At 48.3% G+C, this 21269-nt stretch overlaps 1 protein-coding gene across 2 annotated transcripts in view; it reads left to right on the plus strand.

Moving 5' to 3' along the window:
• Positions 1-641: 641 nt before the first annotated feature.
• Positions 642-21269, plus strand: part of KIFBP (kinesin family binding protein) — a 51741-nt gene continuing 31113 nt past the window's right edge. The window contains exon 1 of one of the 2 annotated variants that reach the window (XM_063961571.1): positions 642-1216. In XM_063961571.1, the coding sequence (XP_063817641.1) occupies positions 833-1216 (384 nt within the window). In that variant the 5' untranslated portion in view covers positions 642-832. The remainder of the gene's footprint in view (positions 1217-21269) is intronic. The other variant, XM_063961572.1, reaches the window with a different exon arrangement.

A 21269-nucleotide genomic window follows, 5' to 3' on the forward strand; every position in this document is an offset into this window, starting at 1 on the left:
TGTGCGCAACCTTCCTCTGAATGCTGCTAATTCTATGGCCAGTACCAGATTTTAAAGCGGTGTTCCTTATGCATACCTCCCAACATGACCCTCTCCAGGAGGGACAGAATGCTCTGTTTCTGGACTTCCTTCTTAATTTATGATTTGCTATCACCTGTGCTGAAATACCTTCCTTATCCATTAACTTGTTCAAAACAGGTGCCGGCAATCATAAATTAAGAGAAAAGTCCAGAAGCAGAGCATTGTGTCCCTCCTGGAGAGGGTCATGTTGGGAGGTATGTCTTATGTGTCCCAGGAAATTTCACAATTTTGCAATACTGACCATCTGCTGGATACAATTCCTCTTGAGCACGTTTTATAGAACTTTTTTTTAATCTATTCTTACTCCATACACTTGCCATTTATCAAACAGCACTTAAAAAAAAAATCTTAAAAACTATTCAGCAACCATGACATGGTGGGGATATACAATGTCAATACAGATGTGCCTATATGTATGCACAGGCTCAGCAGCAGCACAATGTCCCTGGAAATCGCTGTATAATGTCACCATTATGGGAAGTAGGGATGGCCATCGACATCGATACCCTGTCTGAAATGAATAAAAATATCGATGGATTATGGTCGATGTCAAATGGGTTCAGCCCTACCATCCTAATCGATGGGCGGAAACCAGATACGATGGCCACATATCACTATCGATGGTAACAACGTCGACAGCCATCCCTAATCTTCCCTGAGAACCAGGCAGATATTGCGACAGCCGCCTCCCTGCTGCCGTATTCCGCGGACTCCGCCGAGGTGTAAGAACTAAGCAGCAGCAAACAGCAACATGGCCGGAGACTGGCAGACGGCGTGCGATACCTACAAGCGGGCGCGCACCGCCTCCGAGCTGGACTCCAAGACCGACCCGGAGACTGAGCCCTATCGCTCTAAGTACCGTGCCCGGGAACTTCTGCGGGAAATGCGGGCGCTGCTGGGCCCGCTAGCGGAGGAGGAGAGCGGGGAGAGCCAGGCGGGGACGCAGGGGGAGGATGAGGATGAAGAGCAGCGGCTCCTGGCTGCCCGTCTGGCGGTCATTGAGTTCCTGCTGGGGGTCAATCACACGGAGACGGATGAGATGTCAGCCGGGGAGGAGCACCTGGTGAAGACGGTGAGGATGGTGGAGAGATACCGGCTGTCGCCAGACTGCGTCTCCGTCTACATGCAGGCGCAGGTAAGTGTGTTTACGACTATGGGGCGCCCCGGGTGTCCCCTGCTTCCATCTACCCATACTGACACCCATCCGGGTCACTGGTTTTCAATCATCCACCCCCTTCTCCCCCCATCCATATGCTTTATTTGTATCCCCGTCCATATGCTTTATTTGTATCCCCGTCCATATGCTTTATTTGTATCCCCGTCCATACAATTGTTATTAGAGAGCACGTTTAGATACTGATCTATCTATCAATGTAAATTTGACACATGCAGCCTCCCAGCGTCTGACTGGCTGACCGGGAAACCGTTTCCGGTCCATCTGTGCTGGGACACTGTTTCGAAGCACCGGGCTCCCTACTCCCGCTACCTGCATTGCAGGTACAATTGTAGAGAACCGGGTGCCTCTAAACTTTGCCACGCCATAAATGGACCGGAAGCGGTTCCCCTGTCAGCCAGTCCGACCCACCGCAGCCTCCTTCCAATGTACAGGGATATGCGTTTTCATTTTGTTATCGGGGTCCTGTTCACACCCTCCAACATTTAAAACCTAAAAATCGGTACAAATGAGAAAAGGGGGCGTGGCCACGGGTAAGGGAGGCGTGGCCACGCCCCTTTTCCTATACTTTCAATGGAAGCTCGGAGAGCCAAAAATAGGTACAGACCATAAAAAAACGGTACTGTACCTATTAAAAAGGTGCAGTTGGAGGGTATGCTGTAGTTGGATCCGTAACTAGACATTTTGGCTCCCTGTGCCAGAAGAACCATTGGTGCCCTTAACATGAATAGGAACCCAAAAAAGGGGTGTGGTCACACAATAGTACTCCAATTCAAATTACACAGCACACGTTAATTGCACCGCTCTCACTACTGTGAGTGCGGCTGAGCCTGATGCAGCCGGTGGTCAGACTCCGGTGCTGCACACTCCCATTGCAGTAGTAACTGCATTGCTGTCACAAACTCCTGTGAGTGCGGCTGTTTGATTAGAGTACTTGCTGTCTGGCTGATCGCTCCTTACTTCACCTGCTTTGTGGGTCTCGATGACGTTAGAAGTGCACAGAGATGCTGTGCGGATCTCCACTTCCTGGTCGTGGACCTGGCAAATAGACACTGCGGCGGCTGCTGGTTCCGCCCCCAGGTGACTTGCGCTGTGTTTATTTTGGGGTGAATGAGCCATAGAAAAGGTTAATTCAAAGAAGGCTTTCTTTTCGGTGCCGGAAAACCCAAAGGGTAGGTTCAGGCGCATACGGGCGAGTTTTTCTAATGCAGCTGCTAAATTGTAGATATTAGTCAAACCTACCAACCACAACAAGTACACGAAAAGATAGCAGCGCTAGATAATCACAATAGATGGATGGATGAGTGAGTGAATGAACAGTTTAAAATATTTAATAAAAACAATCTAAAAACATAAAAAGAGAAAAAAAGCTGCCACAATCACCGTTTGTTGAAATCTACACCCTCCCCTCCTTGGTTTAGAGCAGGAAACAAACAGTGATGGGACTTAGGGCACAATTTAGCCTGGACGGGTAGTACCACACTTTCACCGTTGGAGGAATTATTCACAAGTTGCAGCGGAACCTTAGTTTAGATTCTGAAAGTCCTCACCAGTCACACAGTGCCTTTAGACGGAAGTGGAAGTCCTGTCCTGATGTGGAGGTGCAACATCCCAAAAAAAAGTCTCTTTAGTTTCCCTGGTCCAAGTTTAGAAGGAGGGTGAAATGGCAGTCGGGATAATCCGGATGAGGCAGCAAATAACACCAACGCATTTCGCTGCTCCTGGAAAAAAAGCTGCCCAGGAGCAGCGAAATGCGTTGGTGTTATTTGCTGCCTCATCCGGATTATCCCGACTGCCATTTCACCCTCCTGCCTAAAGAGACCTTTTTTTGGGACATTGCACATTTTAAATGTTTCTCCTTAAACCACTCAAGTGTTGCTTTAGCAGTATGCCTCGGGTCATTGTCCTGCTGGAAGGTGAACCTCCGTCCCAGTCTCAAATCACAGGGAGACTGAAACAGTTTTTGCTACAGAGTATTCCTGTATTTAGCACCATCCAACTTTTTTCTCGACTCAAAACAGTTTACCAGTACCTGCTGCTGAAAAACATCCCCACAACTGCCACCACCATGTTTCACTGTGGGGATGGTGTTCTTGGGGTGATGTGTTGGGTTTGCACCAGACATAGGGGTATATGCAATTCCGGGCGAACTGCAGCTTTTTTTTGCCCGTTTTTTAATTCGACCGTCGAATTCCAGCCGGCGGGTGCCGGAATTCGACATATTCAATAAAAAACGGATTCAACAGTCCCGCTGTCGAAAAATGGACCAATTGACGGTAGTGTGCGTCCTGGATTCGACTTTTTGGACGGCACAAAAATGGTTAAAAAACCCTGGAAAAAATTGCGTAGGGTCCCCCCTCCTAAGCATAACCAGCCTCGGGCTCTTTGAGCCGGTCCTGGTTGTAAAAATAGGGGGGGGAAATTGACTGGGGATTCCCTGTATTTTTAGAACCAGCACCGGGCTCTGCGTCCGGTCCTGGTGCAAAAAATACGGGGGACAAAAAGCGTAGGGGTCCCCCGTATTTTGAACACCAGCACCGGGCTCCACTAGCTGGAGAGATAATGCCACAGCCGGGGGACACTTTTATACCGGTCCCTGCGGCCGTGGCATTAAAATCTCCAACTAGTCACCCCTGGCCAGGGTACCCTGGAGGATTGGGGACACCTTAAATCAAGGGGTCCCCCCCCTCCGCCCGCCACCCAAGGGCCAGGGGTGAAGCCCGAGGCTGCCCCCCCCCCCCCCATCCAAGGGCTGCGGATGGGGGGCTGATAGCCATGTGTAAAATGAAAGAATATTGTTTTCTCTATCGTCCTAGTGGATGCTGGGGTTCCTGAAAGGACCATGGGGAATAGCGGCTCCGCAGGAGACAGGGCACAAAAGTAAAGCTTTCCGATCAGGTGGTGTGCACTGGCTCCTCCCCCTATGACCCTCCTCCAAGCCAGTTACATTTTTGTGCCCGGCCGAGAAGGGTGCAATCTAGGTGGCTCTCCTAAAGAGCTGCTTAGAAAAGTTTAGCTTAGGTTTTTTATTTTACAGTGAGTCCTGCTGGCAACAGGATCACTGCAACGAGGGACTTAGGGGAGAAGAAGTGAACTCACCTGCGTGCAGGATGGATTGGCTTCTTGGCTACTGGACATCAGCTCCAGAGGGACGATCACAGGTACAGCCTGGATGGTCACCGGAGCCTTGCCGCCGGCCCCCTTGCAGATGCTGAAGTAAGAAGAGGTCCAGAATCGGCGGCAGAAGACTCCTCAGTCTTCTAAAGGTAGCGCACAGCACTGCAGCTGTGCGCCATTTTCCTCTCAGCACACTTCACACGGCAGTCACTGAGGGTGCAGGGCGCTGGGAGGGGGGCGCCCTGGGAGGCAAATGAATACCTATTTTGGCTAAAAATACCTCACATATAGCCTCCGGAGGCTATATGGAGATATTTAACCCCTGCCAGAATCCGTTAAGAGCGGGAGACGAGGCCGCCGAAAAAGGGGCGGGGCCTATCTCCTCAGCACACAGCGCCATTTTCCCTCACAGAAAGGCTGGAGGGAAGGCTCCCAGGCTCTCCCCTGCACTGCACTACAGAAACAGGGTTAAAACAGAGAGGGGGGGCACTAAATTGGCGTTAGAAATATATAAAAAAGATGCTATAAGGGAAAACACTTATATAAGGTTGTCCCTATATAATTATAGCGTTTTTGGTGTGTGCTGGTAAACTCTCCCTCTGTCTCTCCAAAGGGCTAGTGGGTCCTGTCCTCTATCAGAGCATTCCCTGTGTGTGTGCTGTGTGTCGGTACGTGTGTGTCGACATGTATGAGGACGATGTTGGTGAGGAGGCGGAGCAATTGCCTGTAATGGTGATGTCACTCTCTAGGGAGTCGACACCGGAATGGATGGCTTATTTAGGAAATTACGTGATAATGTCAACACGCTGCAAGGTCGGTTGACGACATGAGACGGCCGACAAACAATTAGTACCGGTCCAGACGTCTCAAAAACACCGTCAGGGGTTTTAAAACGCCCGTTTACTTTAGTCGGTCGACACAGACACAGACAGGGACACTGAATCCAGTGTCGACGGTGAATAAACAAACGTATTCCTTATTAGGGCCACACGTTAAGGGCAATGAAGGAGGTGTTACATATTTCTGATACTACAAGTACCACAAAAGAGGGTATTATGTGGGATGTGAAAAAACTACCGTAGTTTTTCCTGAATCAGATAAATTAAATAAAGTGTGTGATGATGCGTGGGTTCCCCCCGATAGAAAATTATGGGCGGTATACCCTTTCCCGCCAGAAGTTAGGGCGCGTTGGGAAACACCCCTTAGGGTGGATAAGGCGCTCACACGCTTATCAAAACAAGTGGCGGTACCGTCTATAGATAGGGCCGTCCTCAAGGACCAGCTGACAGGAGGCTGGAAAATATCATAAAAAGTATATACACACATACTGGTGTTATACTGCGACCAGCGATCGCCTCAGCCTGGATGTGCAGAGCTGGGGTGGCTTGGTCGGATTCCCCGACTAAAAATATTGATACCCTTGACAGGGACAGTATTTTATTGACTATAGAGCATTTAAAGGATGCATTTCTATATATGCGAGATGCACAGATATTTGCACTCTGGCATCAAGAGTAAATGCGATGTCCATATCTGCCAGAAGATGTTATGGACACGACAGTGGTCAGGTGATGCAGATTCCAAACGGCACAAAGGTGTATTGCCGTATAAAGGAAGAGGAGTTATTTGGGGTCGGTCCATCGGACCTGGTGGCCACGGCAACTGCTGGAAAATCCGCCGTTTTTACCCTAAGTCACATCTCTGCAGAAAAAGACACCGTCTTTTCAGCCTCAGTCCTTTCGTCCCTATAAGATCATATCTGCCCAGGGATAGAGGAAAGGGAAGAAGACTGCAGCAGGCAGCCCATTCCCAGGAACAGAAGCGTTCCACCGCTTCTGACAAGTTCTCAGCATGGCGCTGAGACCGTACAGGACCCCTGGATCCTACAAGTAGTATCCCAGGGGTACAGATTGGAATGTCGAGACGTTTCCCCTTCGCAGGCTCCTGAAGTCTGCTTTACCAAGGTCTCCCTCCGACAAGGAGGCAGTATGGGAAAAAAATTCACAAGCTGTATTCCCAGCAGGTGATAATTAAATTACCCCTCCTACTACAAGAAAAGGGGTATTATTCCACACTATATTGTGGTACTGAAGCCAGAAGACTAGGTGAGACTTATTCTAAAAATTTTTTTGAACACTTACAAAGGTTCAAATCAAGATGGAGTCACTCAGAGCAGTGATAACGAACCAGCAAGAAGGGGACTATATAGTGTCCCGGGACATCAGGGATGCTTACCTCTATGTCCCAAATTTGCCCTTCTCACTAAGGGTACCTCAGGTTCGTGGTGCAGAACTGTCACTATCAGTTTCAGACGCTGCCGTTTGGATTGTCCACGGCACCCCGGGTCTTTACCAAGGTAATGGCCGAAATGATGATTCTTCTTCGAAGAAAAGGCGTCTTAATTATCCCTTACTTGGACGATCTCCTGATAAGGGCAAAGTCCAGGGAACAGTTGGAGGTCGGAGTAGCACTATCTCGGATACTGCTACAACAGCACGGGTGGATTCTAAATATTCCAAAATCGCAGCTGATCCCGACGACACGTCTGCTGTGCCTAGGGATGATTCTGGACACAGTCCAGAAAAAGGTGTTTCTCCCGGAAGAGAAAGCCAGGGAGTTATCCGAGCTAGTCAGGAACCTCCTAAAAACAGTGCATCATTGCACAAGGGTCCTGGTAAAAATGGTGGCTTCCTACGAAGCAATTCCATTCGGCAGATTTCACGCAAGAACTTTTCAGTGGGATCTGCTGGACAAATGGTCCGGATCGCATCTTCAGATGCATCAGCGGATAACCCTATATCCAAGGACAAGGGTGTCTCTCCTGTGGTGGTTATAGAGTGCTCATCTTCTAGAGGGCCGCAGATTCGGCATTCAGGATTGGATGCTGGTGACCACGGAGCCCAGCCCGAGAGGCTGGGGAGCAGTCACACAAGGAAAAAATTTCCAGGGAGTGTGATCAAGTCTGGAGACTTTTCTCCACATAAATATACTGGAGCTAAGGGTAAATTTATAATGCTCTAAGCTTAGCAAGACCTCTGCTTCAAGGTCAGCCGGTATTGATCCAGTGGGAAAAACATCACGGCAGTCGCCCACGTAAACAGACAGGGCGACACAAGAAGCAGGAGGGCAATGGCAAAAACTGCAAGGACTTTTCGCTGGGCGGAAAATCATGTGATAGCACTGTCAGCAGTGTTTCATCCCGGGAATGGAAACTGGGAAGCAGACTTCCTCAGCAGGCACGACCTCCACCCGGGAGAGTGGAAACTTCATCGGGAAGTTTTTTCCACATGATTGTAAACCGTTGGGAAATACCAAAGGTGGACATGATGGCGTCCCGTCTGAACAAAAAACGGGACAGGTATTGCGCCAGGTCAAGAGACCCTCAGGCAATAGCTGTGGACGTTCTGGTAACACCGTGGGTGTACCAGTCGGTGTATGTGTTCCCTCCTCTGCTTCTCATACCTAAGGTGCTGAGAATTATAAGACGTAGAGGAGTAAGAACTATACTCATGGCTCCGGATTGGCCAAGAAGGACTTGGTACCCGGAACTTCAAGAGATGCTTACAGAGGTCTTATGGCCTCTGCCGCTAAGAAGGGACTTGCTTCAGCAAGTACCATGTCTGTTCCAAGACTTACCGCAGCTGCGTTTGTCGGCATGGCGGTGGAAAGCCGGATCCTAAGGGAAAAAGGCATTCCGGAAGAGGTCATTCCTACCCTGGTCAAAGCCAGAAAGGAGGTGACCGCACAACATTATCACCACATGTGGCGAAAATATGTTGCGTGGTGTGAGGCCAGGAAGGCCCCACAAAGAAATTTCAACTCGGTCATTTCCTGCATTTCCTGCAAACAGGAGTGTCTATGGGCCTCAAATTGGGGTCCATTAAGGTTCAAATTTCGGCCCTGTCGATTTTCTTCCAGAAAGAATTGGCTTCAGTTCCTGAAGTCCAGAAGTTTGTCAAGGGAGTATTGCATATACAACCCCCTTTTGTGCCTCCAGTGGCACTGTGGGATCTCAACGTAGTTCTGGGATTCCTCAAATCACATTGGTTTAAAACCAGTCAAATCTGTGGATTTGAAGCATCTCACATGAAAAGTGACCATGCTCTTGGCCCTGGCCTGGACCAGGCGAGTGTCAAATTGGTGGTTTTTTCTCAAAAAAGCCCATATCTGTTTGTCCATTCGGACAGGGCAGAGCTGCGGACTCGTCCCCAGTTCTCTCCCTAAGGTGGTGTCAGTGTTTCACCTGAACCAGCTTATTGTGGTGCCTTGCACCTACTAGGGACTTGGAGGACTCCAAGTTGCTAGATGTTGTCAGGGCCCTGAAAATATGTTCCAGGACGGCTGGAGTCAGGAAAACTGACTTGCTGTTATCCTGTATGCACCCAACAAACTGGGTGCTCTTGCTTCTAAGCAGACTATTGCTAGTTGGATGTGTAATACAATTCAGCTTGCACATTCTGTGGCAGGCCTGCCACAGCCAAAATATGTAAATGCCCATTCCACAAGGAAGGTGGGCTCATCTTGGGCGGCTGCCCGAGGGGTCTCGGCTTTACAACTTTGCCGAGCAGCTACTTGGTCAGGGGCAAACACGTTTGCTAAATTCTACAAATTTGATACCCTGGCTAAGGAGGACCTGGAGTTCTCTCATTCGGTGCTGCAGAGTCATCCGCACTCTCCCGCCCGTTTGGGAGCTTTGGTATAATCCCCATGGTCCTTTCAGGAACCCCAGCATCCACTAGGACGATAGAGAAAATAAGAATTTACTTACCGATAATTCTATTTCTCGGAGTCCGTAGTGGATGCTGGGCGCCCATCCCAAGTGCGGATTATCTGCAATACTTGTACATAGTTACAAAAATCGGGTTATTATTGTTGTGAGCCATCTTTTCAGAGGCTCCGCTGTTATCATACTGTTAACTGGGTTTAGATCACAAGTTGTACGGTGTGATTGGTGTGGCTGGTATGAGTCTTACCCGGGATTCAAAATTCCTCCCTTATTGTGTACGCTCGTCCGGGCACAGTACCTAACTGGCTTGGAGGAGGGTCATAGGGGGAGGAGCCAGTGCACACCACCTGATCGGAAAGCTTTACTTTTGTGCCCTGTCTCCTGCGGAGCCGCTATTCCCCATGGTCCTTTCAGGAACCCCAGCATCCACTACGGACTCCGAGAAATAGAATTATCGGTAAGTAAATTCTTATTTTTTTTGCAGAAGGACTACAAGTCCCAGCAAGCCTCCCCCGCAAGCTGGTGCTTGGAGAACCACAAGTACCAGCATGCGGGTGGACAACAGGCCCGCTGGTACCTGTAGTTCTACTGCAAAAAAATACCCAAATAAAAACAGGACACGCACACGGTGAAAGTACAACTTTATTACACACATGCCGACACGACGGATCTGTCGTGTGTATTCCCCCCCAGCGGCCGCGCATCGCTATCGCCAGTGCTAGATTGAGCCTGCATGCAGGCTCAATCTAGCGGGTTGCTCACTTCAGCGCTGTGTGAAGTGAGCGGCCCCTCCCCCTCGCTCAGCACACATTGCGCTGTGCTGAGCGGGGAGAGAGATGTGTGCTGAGTGGTCTGTGTTAAGATCACGGATATTTCAGCCAGCTTTCTCATCTCCCGTATACCGTAACCTCCCACTGCAATGTATTAACACCAGGGATTGGAAATGGCTACATCGGGGGACAGCAGAAGCTGACGATACTTTTCTTTCTTCCATCTCAGTGTGTGGCAGTACCCTGCTCTCATTACATCCATTCATTGCTATCCATAGCACATGGGGTAACAGTAGAAGGGATACCCCACGTTGGCACAGAGATCTCTACATATTCCTATCACTATTTTTCTTTTGTCGCTATAGAATACAAATTATTGCAATAAGCATAAGATTAATAATGTGACAACTGTACAAATATCTTATGAAATTATGAACTGCTAAAGGAACTAATTAATCACTTCATCAGTTTAGGAGACTTTGCCTTATAACACTGTGAAAGTTACAGCTGTCCAATTATTTAACTAATATATGTGAACCTACTGAAACAATTCTGAAGGTATTAATTGGTTAAATTGTTAATTAGGAGAATATATTTCCTCATATTATGAACTATGAGTGGTTTAAGCAATCACTTTAATGATACCAACAGCACAAGCTTATCCATCTTTGGTCCTATACTGACATCCTATTTTTAGGGATTTAAGTAATTGTTGTTCTGTATGCCTGATTTCTCTAACGTCCTAGTGGATGCTGGGGACTCCGTAAGGACCATGGGGGCTAGACGGGCTCCGCAGGAGACAGGGCACTCTAAGAAAGAATTAGGACTACTGGTGTGCACTGGCTCCTCCCTCTATGTCCCTCCTCCAGACCTCAGTTAGAATCTGTGCCCGGACAGAGCTGGGTGCACTTTAGTGAGCTCTCCTGAGCTTGCTAATAAGAAAGTATTTTGTTGGGTTTTTTATTTTCAGAGAGATCTTCTGGCAACAGACTCTCTGCTACGTGGGACTGAGGGGAGAGAAGCAAACCTACTAACTGCGGATAGGTCGTGCTTCTTAGGCTACTGGACACCATTAGCTCCAGAGGGATCGAACACAGTGTGGCCGGAGAGCCCCAGCCACGAGGCAAATGGCTGCCTTGGCACTGAAGGGGTTAACCCCTAGTGCCCGGCGCCATTTCAAGGGACAAAGGGCGCTTGGCGCCAGATTTAAAAATGTATGGGGCGCTAGGCGCCGTGTTGTATTGAATGTTTGAACATGTATTTTAAACTGTGCCGTGGTCCCGGACCCCTCCGGAGACCACGGCAGGGAGGACAGCCCCCGGCGCGCTCAGCAGTGTGTGCGCGCCGGGGGAGAGGGCAGCCGCCGACCGCCGGAGTCCGGGAGCTCCGCTCCCGGCAGCGGTCAGTGTAGCCCCGGGCGCACTGGAGTGTGCGCGCCGGGGAGAAGGGTGAGCACTGCGGCTGGGAGCTCGGCTCCCGCTGCAGTGTTCTCTGTGAGAGCCGCCGCTGGGGGCCGGGAGCTCTGCTCCCGGCGCCTCAGCCCGTCGGAGGTGGCCAGCCGCGGCAGCCGGGACGGACGTCCCGGGCTGCCGGGCAGCAAGGGGGGTGCGCCGCACACGAGGACCGAGTTAGCCGGCTCCCTGTGCGGCGAGGCCACCAGTCAGCGCCGCTCATGGGGGACCGGGCTAGCCGGCTCCCTAGCGGTGTGGGGGACATTAGGCTGCCGAGCAGGATGGTGAAGCGCTGGGGTCCGGGAGCTACGCTCCCGGCGCCTCAGCGCTGAAACAAGCCAGGGTCACGGCGGCCGGGACAAGTGTCCCGGGCCGCCGGACTTCGGTACAGGGGGGTGCGCCGCTGCGTGCGGCGAGGCCACTGGTTAGTGCCACACTGGGGGGACAGGGAGAGCCAGCTCCCTGGAGCCCCAGAGGCAGGAAGGCAGGCTGGAGGATGGGGGAAGCCAGCCCCATACCTCCAGCACTGAGAGAGAGCCCTAGCAGCCAGGCTGCAGGGCTAGGGCTAGTACACAGTAGCTACAGAACAGGACATTGTGTAAAACATGCAGTGCCTAGGTATGTGAAGCCTGTGCAGGCACAGAGTGTATTTAAATGTATAAACATGTACAGTGTGATTTAAATGTAATGTATTTAAAGATAAATTGCACTTACTTGATTGTGTGTCCCAGGAGGGGGGAATCCATAGCTGTGCAGGCTGATGGATTCTCCCAGACCTTTTCCCCAAAAACGGAATGTTTTCCCATCCAGCCTCACATTTCCAAGAGGCACAGGGAGAGAGAGAAGCAGCTTAGCTATGAAACAAGCTGAGTGGTTTCTTGGAGCTCCATGGAGATCAGCCGTAGTGCCAAGAAACCTGGACCGGGGAGCCAGGCTGCCCAGCTCTGGAGCCCAAATCCAGGCTGCAGGCAGTGAGAGGGGTCCCCGGGCAGGTTTCTGGAAGTCAGTTTAGGAGGGAAAACTTCCCCCCAGCCAGACTGAACGGCACCGGGGAGTATCCTGACTCTCCCAGATGGGAGAGTCCAAGGAGACCGACCACTCCCCACTGTCCATAGGGAACAATGTTAGGTGTGCATGAGACCAGAGCATGCACAGCTCATGGGTAAACATTGATTGGTTGTGCACCACAGGGCGGGCTTACCCCCTGTGGTAAGGGGTCTTGGAGAGGGATAAAAGAAGGGCAGTTGGCCCATTGGAGTAGTTATACCATCTTATTCTGCTGAAAACATCTGATTGTATGCTGTTGCCCCTAGCAATAGGGAGGAGCCTTTTTATAGGTTATTGAGCAATAAACATCATTGCCTCAAGAAGACTGCTTCATCTTGTGACCAACAGGGTTAGGCCAAACCTAGCTCCGTTCTCCGGCTGTCCAAGGAAGCACCTAACGTCTCCAAGTTCCGCCCTCCGCCAGCTACCGGTAGAGGCCTAGCAAGTGGCTAGTGGGGATTCGTCAACACCACACAGGTGTGGTAAGGCAGTGCGTCGGCACATACAGAGCAGAACCGTGGTTCCAAACGCCACGGCAGGTTAGGAGTTTGGTGGTGGCAGCAAAAACCCGCCCACAATGCAGTGGGTGGAGTCAGTAACAGGCGGTTACTGACGGTAAGCGGGAATCCCCTATGTGGTCTGGCCTCGTGCGGCTTGACCTTCCAATCTGTGCGCATTCAACGGGACGCGAAAGCGGCAAGTGCTTCCGTACGGTACCGTCCTGTCACACACAGGAACTCACCCTTGGTCGTCCGATCCCGTGCCGCCGTCCCCCTCGCAGAGCCAGAAGGCAGAAGCTGGCGAGAGAAGCAAGAAGACTTCAAAATCGGCGGCAGAAGACTCCTGTCTTCATATGAGGTAGCGCACAGCACTGCAGCTGTGCGCCATTGCTCCCACACACTCCGGTCACTGTAGGGTGCAGGGAGGGGGGGGGGAGGCGCCCTGGGCAGCAATTGAGTACCTCCTGGCATAATAGAGCATATATACAGCTGGGCACTGTATATATGCATGAGCCCCCGCCATTATTTTTACACAAAATCGCGGGACAGAAGCCCACCGCTGAGGGGGCGGGGCTTCTTCCTCAGCACTCACCAGCGCCATTTTCTCTCCACAGCTCCGCTGAGAGGAAGCTCCCCAGGCTCTCCCCTGCAGAATCACGGTAGAAAGAGGGCAAAGAGAGGGGGGGCACATAAATCTAGCGCAAAATCACTAATACAGCAGCTACTGGGTAAATACTAAGTTACTGTGTAATTCCTGGGTTATATAGCGCTGGGGTGTGTGCTGGCATACTCACTCTGTCTCTCCAAAAGGCCTTGTGGGGGGTCTGTCCTCAAATAGAGCATCCCCTGTGTGTGTGGTGTGTCGGTACGATTGTGTCGACATGTTTGACGAGGAAGGCTATGTGGAAGCAGAGCAGGTGTAGATGAATGTGGTGTCGCCGCCGACGGCGCCGACACCTGATTGTATGGATATGTGGAAGGTGTTAAATGATAATGTAAACTCCTTGCATAAAAGGTTGGATAAAGCTGAAGCCTTGGGACAGTCAGGGTCTCAACCCATGCCTGATCCTACAGCGCAGAGGCCATCAGGGTCTCAGAAGCGCCCACTATCCCAGATTGTTGACACAGATATCGACACGGATTCTGACTCCAGTGTCGATGGCGATGATGCAAAGTTGCAGCCTAAAATGGCTAAAGCCATCCGCTACATGATTATAGCAATGAAGGATGTATTGCACCTTTCAGAGGTAAACCCTGTCCCTGACAAGAGGGTTTATATGTTTGGGGGAAAAAGGCAAGAAGTGACCTTTCCCCCTTCACATGAGTTAAATGAGTTATGTGAAAAAGCTTGGGATTCTCCTGATAGGAAAGTGCAGATTTCCAAACGGTTACTTATGGCGTATCCTTTCCCGCCAACGGACAGGTTACGCTGGGAATCCTCCCCTAGGGTAGACAAAGCTTTGACACGCTTATCTAAGAAGGTGGCCCTGCCGTCACAGGATACGGCCTCCCTAAAGGATCCTGCGGATAGGAAGCAGGAAGGTATCCTGAAGTCCGTTTATACACATTCAGGTACCCTACTGAGGCCGGCAATTGCGTCGGCCTGGATGTGTAGTGCTGTAGCAGCATTGACAGATACCCTGTCTGAGGAACTTGATACCTTGGACAAGGATACTATATTACTGACCCTGGGGCATATAAAAGACGCTGTCCTATATATAAGGGATGCCCAGAGAGACATTTGCCTACTGGGCTCTAGAATAAATGCAATGTCAATTTCTGCCAGAAGGGTCCTGTGGACTCGGCAATGGACAGGTGATGCCGACTCAAAAAAGCACATGGAGGTTTTACCTTATAAGGGTGAGGAATTGTTTGGGGACGGTCTCTCGGACCTAGTTTCCACAGCTACGGCTGGGAAGTCAAATTTTTTGCCATATATTCCCCTTACAACCTAAGAAAGCACCGTATTACCAAATGCAGTCCTTTCGATCGCAAAGAGGCAAGAAAGTCCGAGTTGCGTCTTTTCTTGCCAGAGGCAGGGGGAGAGGAAAGAGGCTGCACAATACAGCTAGTTCCCAGGAACAGAAGTCCTCCCCGGCTTCCACTAAATCCACCGCATGACGCTGGGGCTCCACAGGTGGAGCCAGGAGCGGTGGGGGCGCGTCTCCGAAATTTCAGCCACCAGTGGGTTCGCTCACAGGTGGGTCCCTGGGCTAGTTGAGAAAAGGAAGGAAAAATATATCTGCACACTTGGTGATCTAGATTAAAGATTTTTTGTAAATGACACAAAGGAGCCCCAATATACGTGTGTCTGAATTAGACTTCAAGCCTCTCTGGGGGTGCGACCCTGTTGCAACCAAGATATGGCAACGTGTAAGAAGAACTAGAAAAGCGGTTGTTAAGTTGGGTGCACAATATCTATTTGTTGATTGAATTATCAAATTTAAAACGTAGCTTTTATTGCTAATATTAATATTAAGAAGGTCCTTGTCATGGGACACATACAGCAAAATATAGGGGTTAAAAACATGACATTTACAAACATATATGTGATAAAGAAAGAAAGATTGTGTAAGACAGATTCTTAAAAAGTGGGGTCACCACAATAACTCCTGCAACTTGTATAATTGTTTATTTCTGTGTGGAACAGAAATCACTCAGGACACAAACTGGATAGGTTTACACGTCCCTAAATATACTTAATGTCGTGTGGGGAAATTAAATATAACCACCATTGAGTAAATATTATATTGGGACTCTGAACCTGCCTATACAGTATGCCCCTGTCTCTGAGTATCTGTCACCTTAAGCCAACTTGAGTGTTGGTACTGCCACTGATGCATGGATGCAGTGAGATATATTGAATGCCACAATTGGGACTCCTTTCCTGCCTAAAGCAGTGCAGGTGGGTTATTCTTAAATAGATGACAGAGACTACATTAGCATAGATGGTTAGGACATGAGGGGAAATGTGCCACCAGTGCCCTATATTACACTGTGCTGTGTAATAGAAAATCTAGATTGATACTGCAGTTATAGCTGTTTATAAATATGGGCACAGAATGTATCCACTTAAGTCCACATTGTTGAAATATAAGGAAAGGAATGTGGCAGAATGTCCTTGGACTGGTGTTACTAAAGAGCAACAATTGTTGCAATACAGATTCATGAGACAGGGTGAGAGTTTGTAATATGACACTTCACTGGTGTGTCTAGTATTACAATCGTTCTTAGTGATTAATATCTTACTGTGTAAATCTATAGCACACTATTGTCATTGTGAATCATACACATATGTATTTATTGAAAAGTCAATCGCTTACGTTATATATGAGTGACACACTGAACTTGCAGATCATATACGTGTATCCCTCTTAAAGAGCTAAGTGCTTGTATTATAGAGATATATATTGTGTGCACTGTATGGCCATGTCCACTAAAGGGATCATATATACTAATACATGGTGGTATTATAGTAATAATCCTATCAGCCTTAGCGGTCGGTAGTCCCTAATATAGGGAGACAAGTCCTCTCTATAAGGATTGTTGTGCTGATTAATTCCGCTGCTGCTGACTAGAATGACCTCTAGAATATGATGTAGCTTTAATCCACTAACTGCTGTGAGATTCCTGATCCCTGCAGTTTTCTTCTGGGTAATGCGATTGCTGTTTGGCACAGATTAAATATCTCTATATATAAGGTGCTTCGCTATGCTAAATTGCCATTATAGATGAAATTAAACTTCAGCAATTGATTAAATAATCTAATTCTCCACAGATGTGTGCTATATAATACAACAGATGATTGATTCTTCTAATACATAAGTGATCTTGGGTAATCCCCTTTGCTACTAGCCTGAGTGGTTTTTGCACAATTTTCTAAACTCCTGCACACAGCCTGCTGAGCGGATCCTAAAAGCTATCTTGAGATCAGTGCTGGTGCGGGTGTAAGCATAAATATATTACACTAGATACAACATTGCTATAACTTTCAAGGAGTGTGGTGGCCCACTAATAGGCCGACATGCATGTTTCGCTGTACGGGCAGCTTTAACGAGGCTGACCCCGATTGTCTCCCACAGACGTGATTTAACAGGTGTGTGTGTAATTCACATAGGTCAGATAATGACGTCAGCGCAGAGTCCCCGCAACCATGCTCGGGTCTGCTGGATGATCCTCAGGATAGGTTAAGAGTAACATGTGACTCTTTTCTCGAACGTGATTGGTCACACTCACCTGTTAAATCACGTCTGTGGGAGACGATCGGGTTCAGCCTCGTTAAAGCTGCCCGTACAGTGAAACATGCATGTCTGCCTATTAGTGGGCCACCACACACCTTGAAAGTTACAGCAATGTTGTATCTAGTGTAATATATTTATGCTTACACCCGCACCAGCACTGATCTCAAGATAGCTTTTAGGATCCGCTCAGCAGGCTGTGTGCAGGAGTTTAGAAAATTGTGCAAAAACCACTCAGGCTAGTAGCAAAGGGGATTACCCAAGATCACTTATGTATTAGAAGAATCAATCATCTGTTGTATTATATAGCACACATCTGTGGAGAATTCGATTATTTAATCAATTGCTGAAGTTTAATTTCATCTATAATGGCAATTTAGCATAGCGAAGCACCTTATATATAGAGATATTTAATCTGTGCCAAACAGCAATCGCATTACCCAGAAGAAAACTGCAGGGATCAGGAATCTCACAGCAGTTAGTGGATTAAAGCTACATCATATTCTAGAGGTCATTCTAGTCAGCAGCAGCGGAATTAATCAGCACAACAATCCTTATAGAGAGGACTTGTCTCCCTATATTAGGGACTACCGACCGCTAAGGCTGATAGGATTATTACTATAATACCACCATGTATTAGTATTTATGATCCCTTTAGTGGACATGGCCATACAGTGCACACAATATATATCTCTATAATACAAGCACTTAGCTCTTTAAGAGGGATACACGTATATGATCTGCAAGTTCAGTGTGTCACTCATATATAACGTAAGCGATTGACTTTTCAATAAATACATATGTGTATGATCCACAATGACAATAGTGTGCTATAGATTTACACAGTAAGATATTAATCACTAAGAACGATTGTAATACTAGACACACCAGTGAAGTGTCATATTACAAACTCTCACCCTGTCTCATGAATCTGTATTGCAACAATTGTTGCTCTTTAGTAACACCAGTCCAAGGACATTCTGCCACATTCCTTTCCTTATATTTCAACAATGTGGACTTAAGTGGATACATTCTGTGCCCATATTTATAAACAGCTATAACTGCAGTATCAATCTAGATTTTCTATTACACAGCACAGTGTAATATAGGGCACTGGTGGCACATTTCCCCTCATGTCCTAACCATCTATGCTAATGTAGTCTCTGTCATCTATTTAAGAATAACCCACCTGCACTGCTTTTAGGCAGGAAAGGAGTCCCAATTGTGGCATTCAATATATCTCACTGCATCCATGCATCAGTGGCAGTACCAACACTCAAGTTGGCTTAAGGTGACAGATACTCAGAGACAGGGGCATACTGTATAGGCAGGTTCAGAGTCCCAATATAATATTTACTCAATGGTGGTTATATTTAATTTCCCCACACGACATTAAGTATATTTAGGGACGTGTAAACCTATCCAGTTTGTGTCCTGAGTGATTTCTGTTCCACACAGAAATAAACAATTATACAAGTTGCAGGAGTTATTGTGGTGACCCCACTTTTTAAGAATCTGTCTTACACAATCTTTCTTTCTTTCTTTATCACATATATGTTTGTAAATGTCATGTTTTTAACACCTATATTTTGCTGTATGTGTCCCATGACAAGGACATAGAAACATAGAAACATAGAATTTGTCGGCAGATAAGAACCACTTGGCCCATCTAGTCTGCCCCCCCCCCCCTTTTTTTTTTAATATTATTTTTATCTCTAACCTTATTTGATCCTTATTTCTTTGCAAGGATACCCTTATGTCTATCCCATGCATGTTTAAATTGCTCTACTGTCTTAGCCTCTACCACCTCTGATGGGAGGCTATTCCACTTGTCCACTACCCTTTCTGTGAAATAATTTTTCCGCAAATTTCCCCTGAACCTCCCCCCCCCCCCCCCCCCCCGTCCTCCAGTCTCAGTGCATGTCCTCGTGTCCTATTGCTTCTCTTCATTTGGAGAATGTTTCCCTCCTGGACTTTGTTAAAACCCTTGATATATTTGAAAGTTTCTATCATGTCCCCCCTTTCCCTTCTCTGCTCCAAACTATACATATTGAGATTTCTTAGTCTTTCTGGGTATGTTTTGTGATGTAGGCCATGCACCATTTTAGTTGCCCTCCTTTGTACAGTTTCTAATGTATTAATATCCTTTTGAAGATATGGCCTCCAGAACTGAATACAGTATTCTAGATGAGGCCGTACCAATGACCTATACAGTGGCATTATTACTTCTTTCTTTCTGCTGCTGATTCCTCTCCCAATGCAGCCAAGCTCTCTCCCAATGCAGCCAAGGACCTTCTTAATATTAATATAAGCAATAAAAGCAATATTAATATAAGCAATAAAAGCAATAAAAGCTACGTTTTAAATTTGATAATTCAGCAACAAATAGATATTGTGCACCCAACTTAACAACCGCTTTTCTAGTTCTTCTTACATGGGTCCCTGGGCTATACAGATTGTGTCTCAGGGATACAAGCTGGAATTCGAAATGATGTCCTTTCACTGTTACCTCAAATCGGCCCTGCCAGCTTCTCCCATAGAAAGGGAAGTAGTGTTAGCGGCAATTCACAAATGATATCTCCATCAGGTTCCCCTCCCTCAACAGGGAAGGGGTTACTATTCCACAATGTTTGTGGTTCCGAAACCGGACGGTTCGGTCAGACCCATATTGAATTTAAAATCCCTGAACATTTACCTGAAAAGGTTCAAGATGGAATCGCTCAGGGCGGTTATTGCGAGCCTGGAAGAGGGGGATTTTATGGTGTCTCTGGACATAAAGGATGCTTACCTGCATGTCCCCATTTATCCACCTCATCAGGAGTACATCAGATTTGTGGTACAGGACTGTCATTACCAATTCCAGACGTTGCCGTTTGGTCTGTCCACGGCACCGAGAATATTTACCAAGGTAATGGCGGAAATGATGGTGCTCCTGCGAAAGCAAGGAGTCACAATTATCCCATACTTGGACGATCTCCTCATAAAGGCGAGGTCCAGAGAGCAGTTGCTGATCAGCGTAGCACACTCTCGGGGGGTGTTACTACAGCACGGCTGGATTCTGAATATTCCAAAGTCGCAGCTGATTCCTACGACTAAACTGCCCTTCCTGGGCATGATTCTGGACACAGACCAGAAGAAGATGTTTCTCCCGGAGGAGAAGGCCCAGGAGCTCGTGACCCTGGTCAGAGACCTCTTAAAACCAAAACAGGTGTCGGTGCATCAATGCACGCGAGTCCTGGGAAAGATGGTGGCGTCATACGAAGCCATTCCCTTCGGCAGGTTCCATGCGAGGAATTTTCAGTGGGATCTGTTGGACAAGTGGTCCGGATCGCATCTTCAGATGCATCGGCGGATCCCCCTATCCCCCAGGGCCAGGGTGTCTCTTCTGTGGTGGCTGCAGAGTGCTCACCTTCTCGAGGGCCGCAGGTTCGGCATGCAGGACTGGGTCCTGGTGACCACGGATGCAAGCCTCCGAGGGTGGGGGGCAGTCACTCAGGGAAAAAACTTCCAAGGGCTGTGGTCAAGTCAGGAGGCTTGTCTGCACATCAATATCCTGGAACTAAGGGCCATATACAACGCCCTGAGTCAAGCGGAGCCTCTGCTTCGCAACCAACCGGTGCTGATTCAGTCAGACAACATCACCGCAGTGTCAGCAGTGTTCATTCCGGGAGTGGACAACTGGGAAGCAGACTTACTCAGCAGGCATGACCTCCACCCGGGAGAGTGGGGACTTCATCAAGAAGTCTTCTCACAGATTACAAATCGCTGGGAACTGCCACAAGTGGACATGATGGCATCCCGCCTCAACAAAAAGCTACAAAAGTATTGCGCCAGGTCAAGAGACCCTCAGGCGATAGCTGTGGACGCACTAGTAACACCGTGGGGGTTCCAGTCGGTCTATGTGTTTCCTCCTCTTCCTCTCATACCCAAGGTGCTGAGGATAATAAGAAAAAGAGGAGTGAGAACAATACTCATTGTTGCGGATTGGCCAAGTAGGACTTGGTACCCGGAACTGCAAGAAATGCTCACAGAGGACCCATGGCCTCTGCCTCTCAGACAGGATCTGTTGCAACAGGGCCCTGTCTGTTCCAAGACTTACCGCGGCTGCGTTTGACGGCATGGCGGTTGAACGCCGGATCCTAGTGGAAAAAGGCATTCCGGGTGA

The sequence above is a fragment of the Pseudophryne corroboree genome, chromosome 3 (assembly GCF_028390025.1).
Source record: "Pseudophryne corroboree isolate aPseCor3 chromosome 3, aPseCor3.hap2, whole genome shotgun sequence".
Classification (NCBI taxonomy): domain Eukaryota; kingdom Metazoa; phylum Chordata; class Amphibia; order Anura; family Myobatrachidae; genus Pseudophryne; species Pseudophryne corroboree.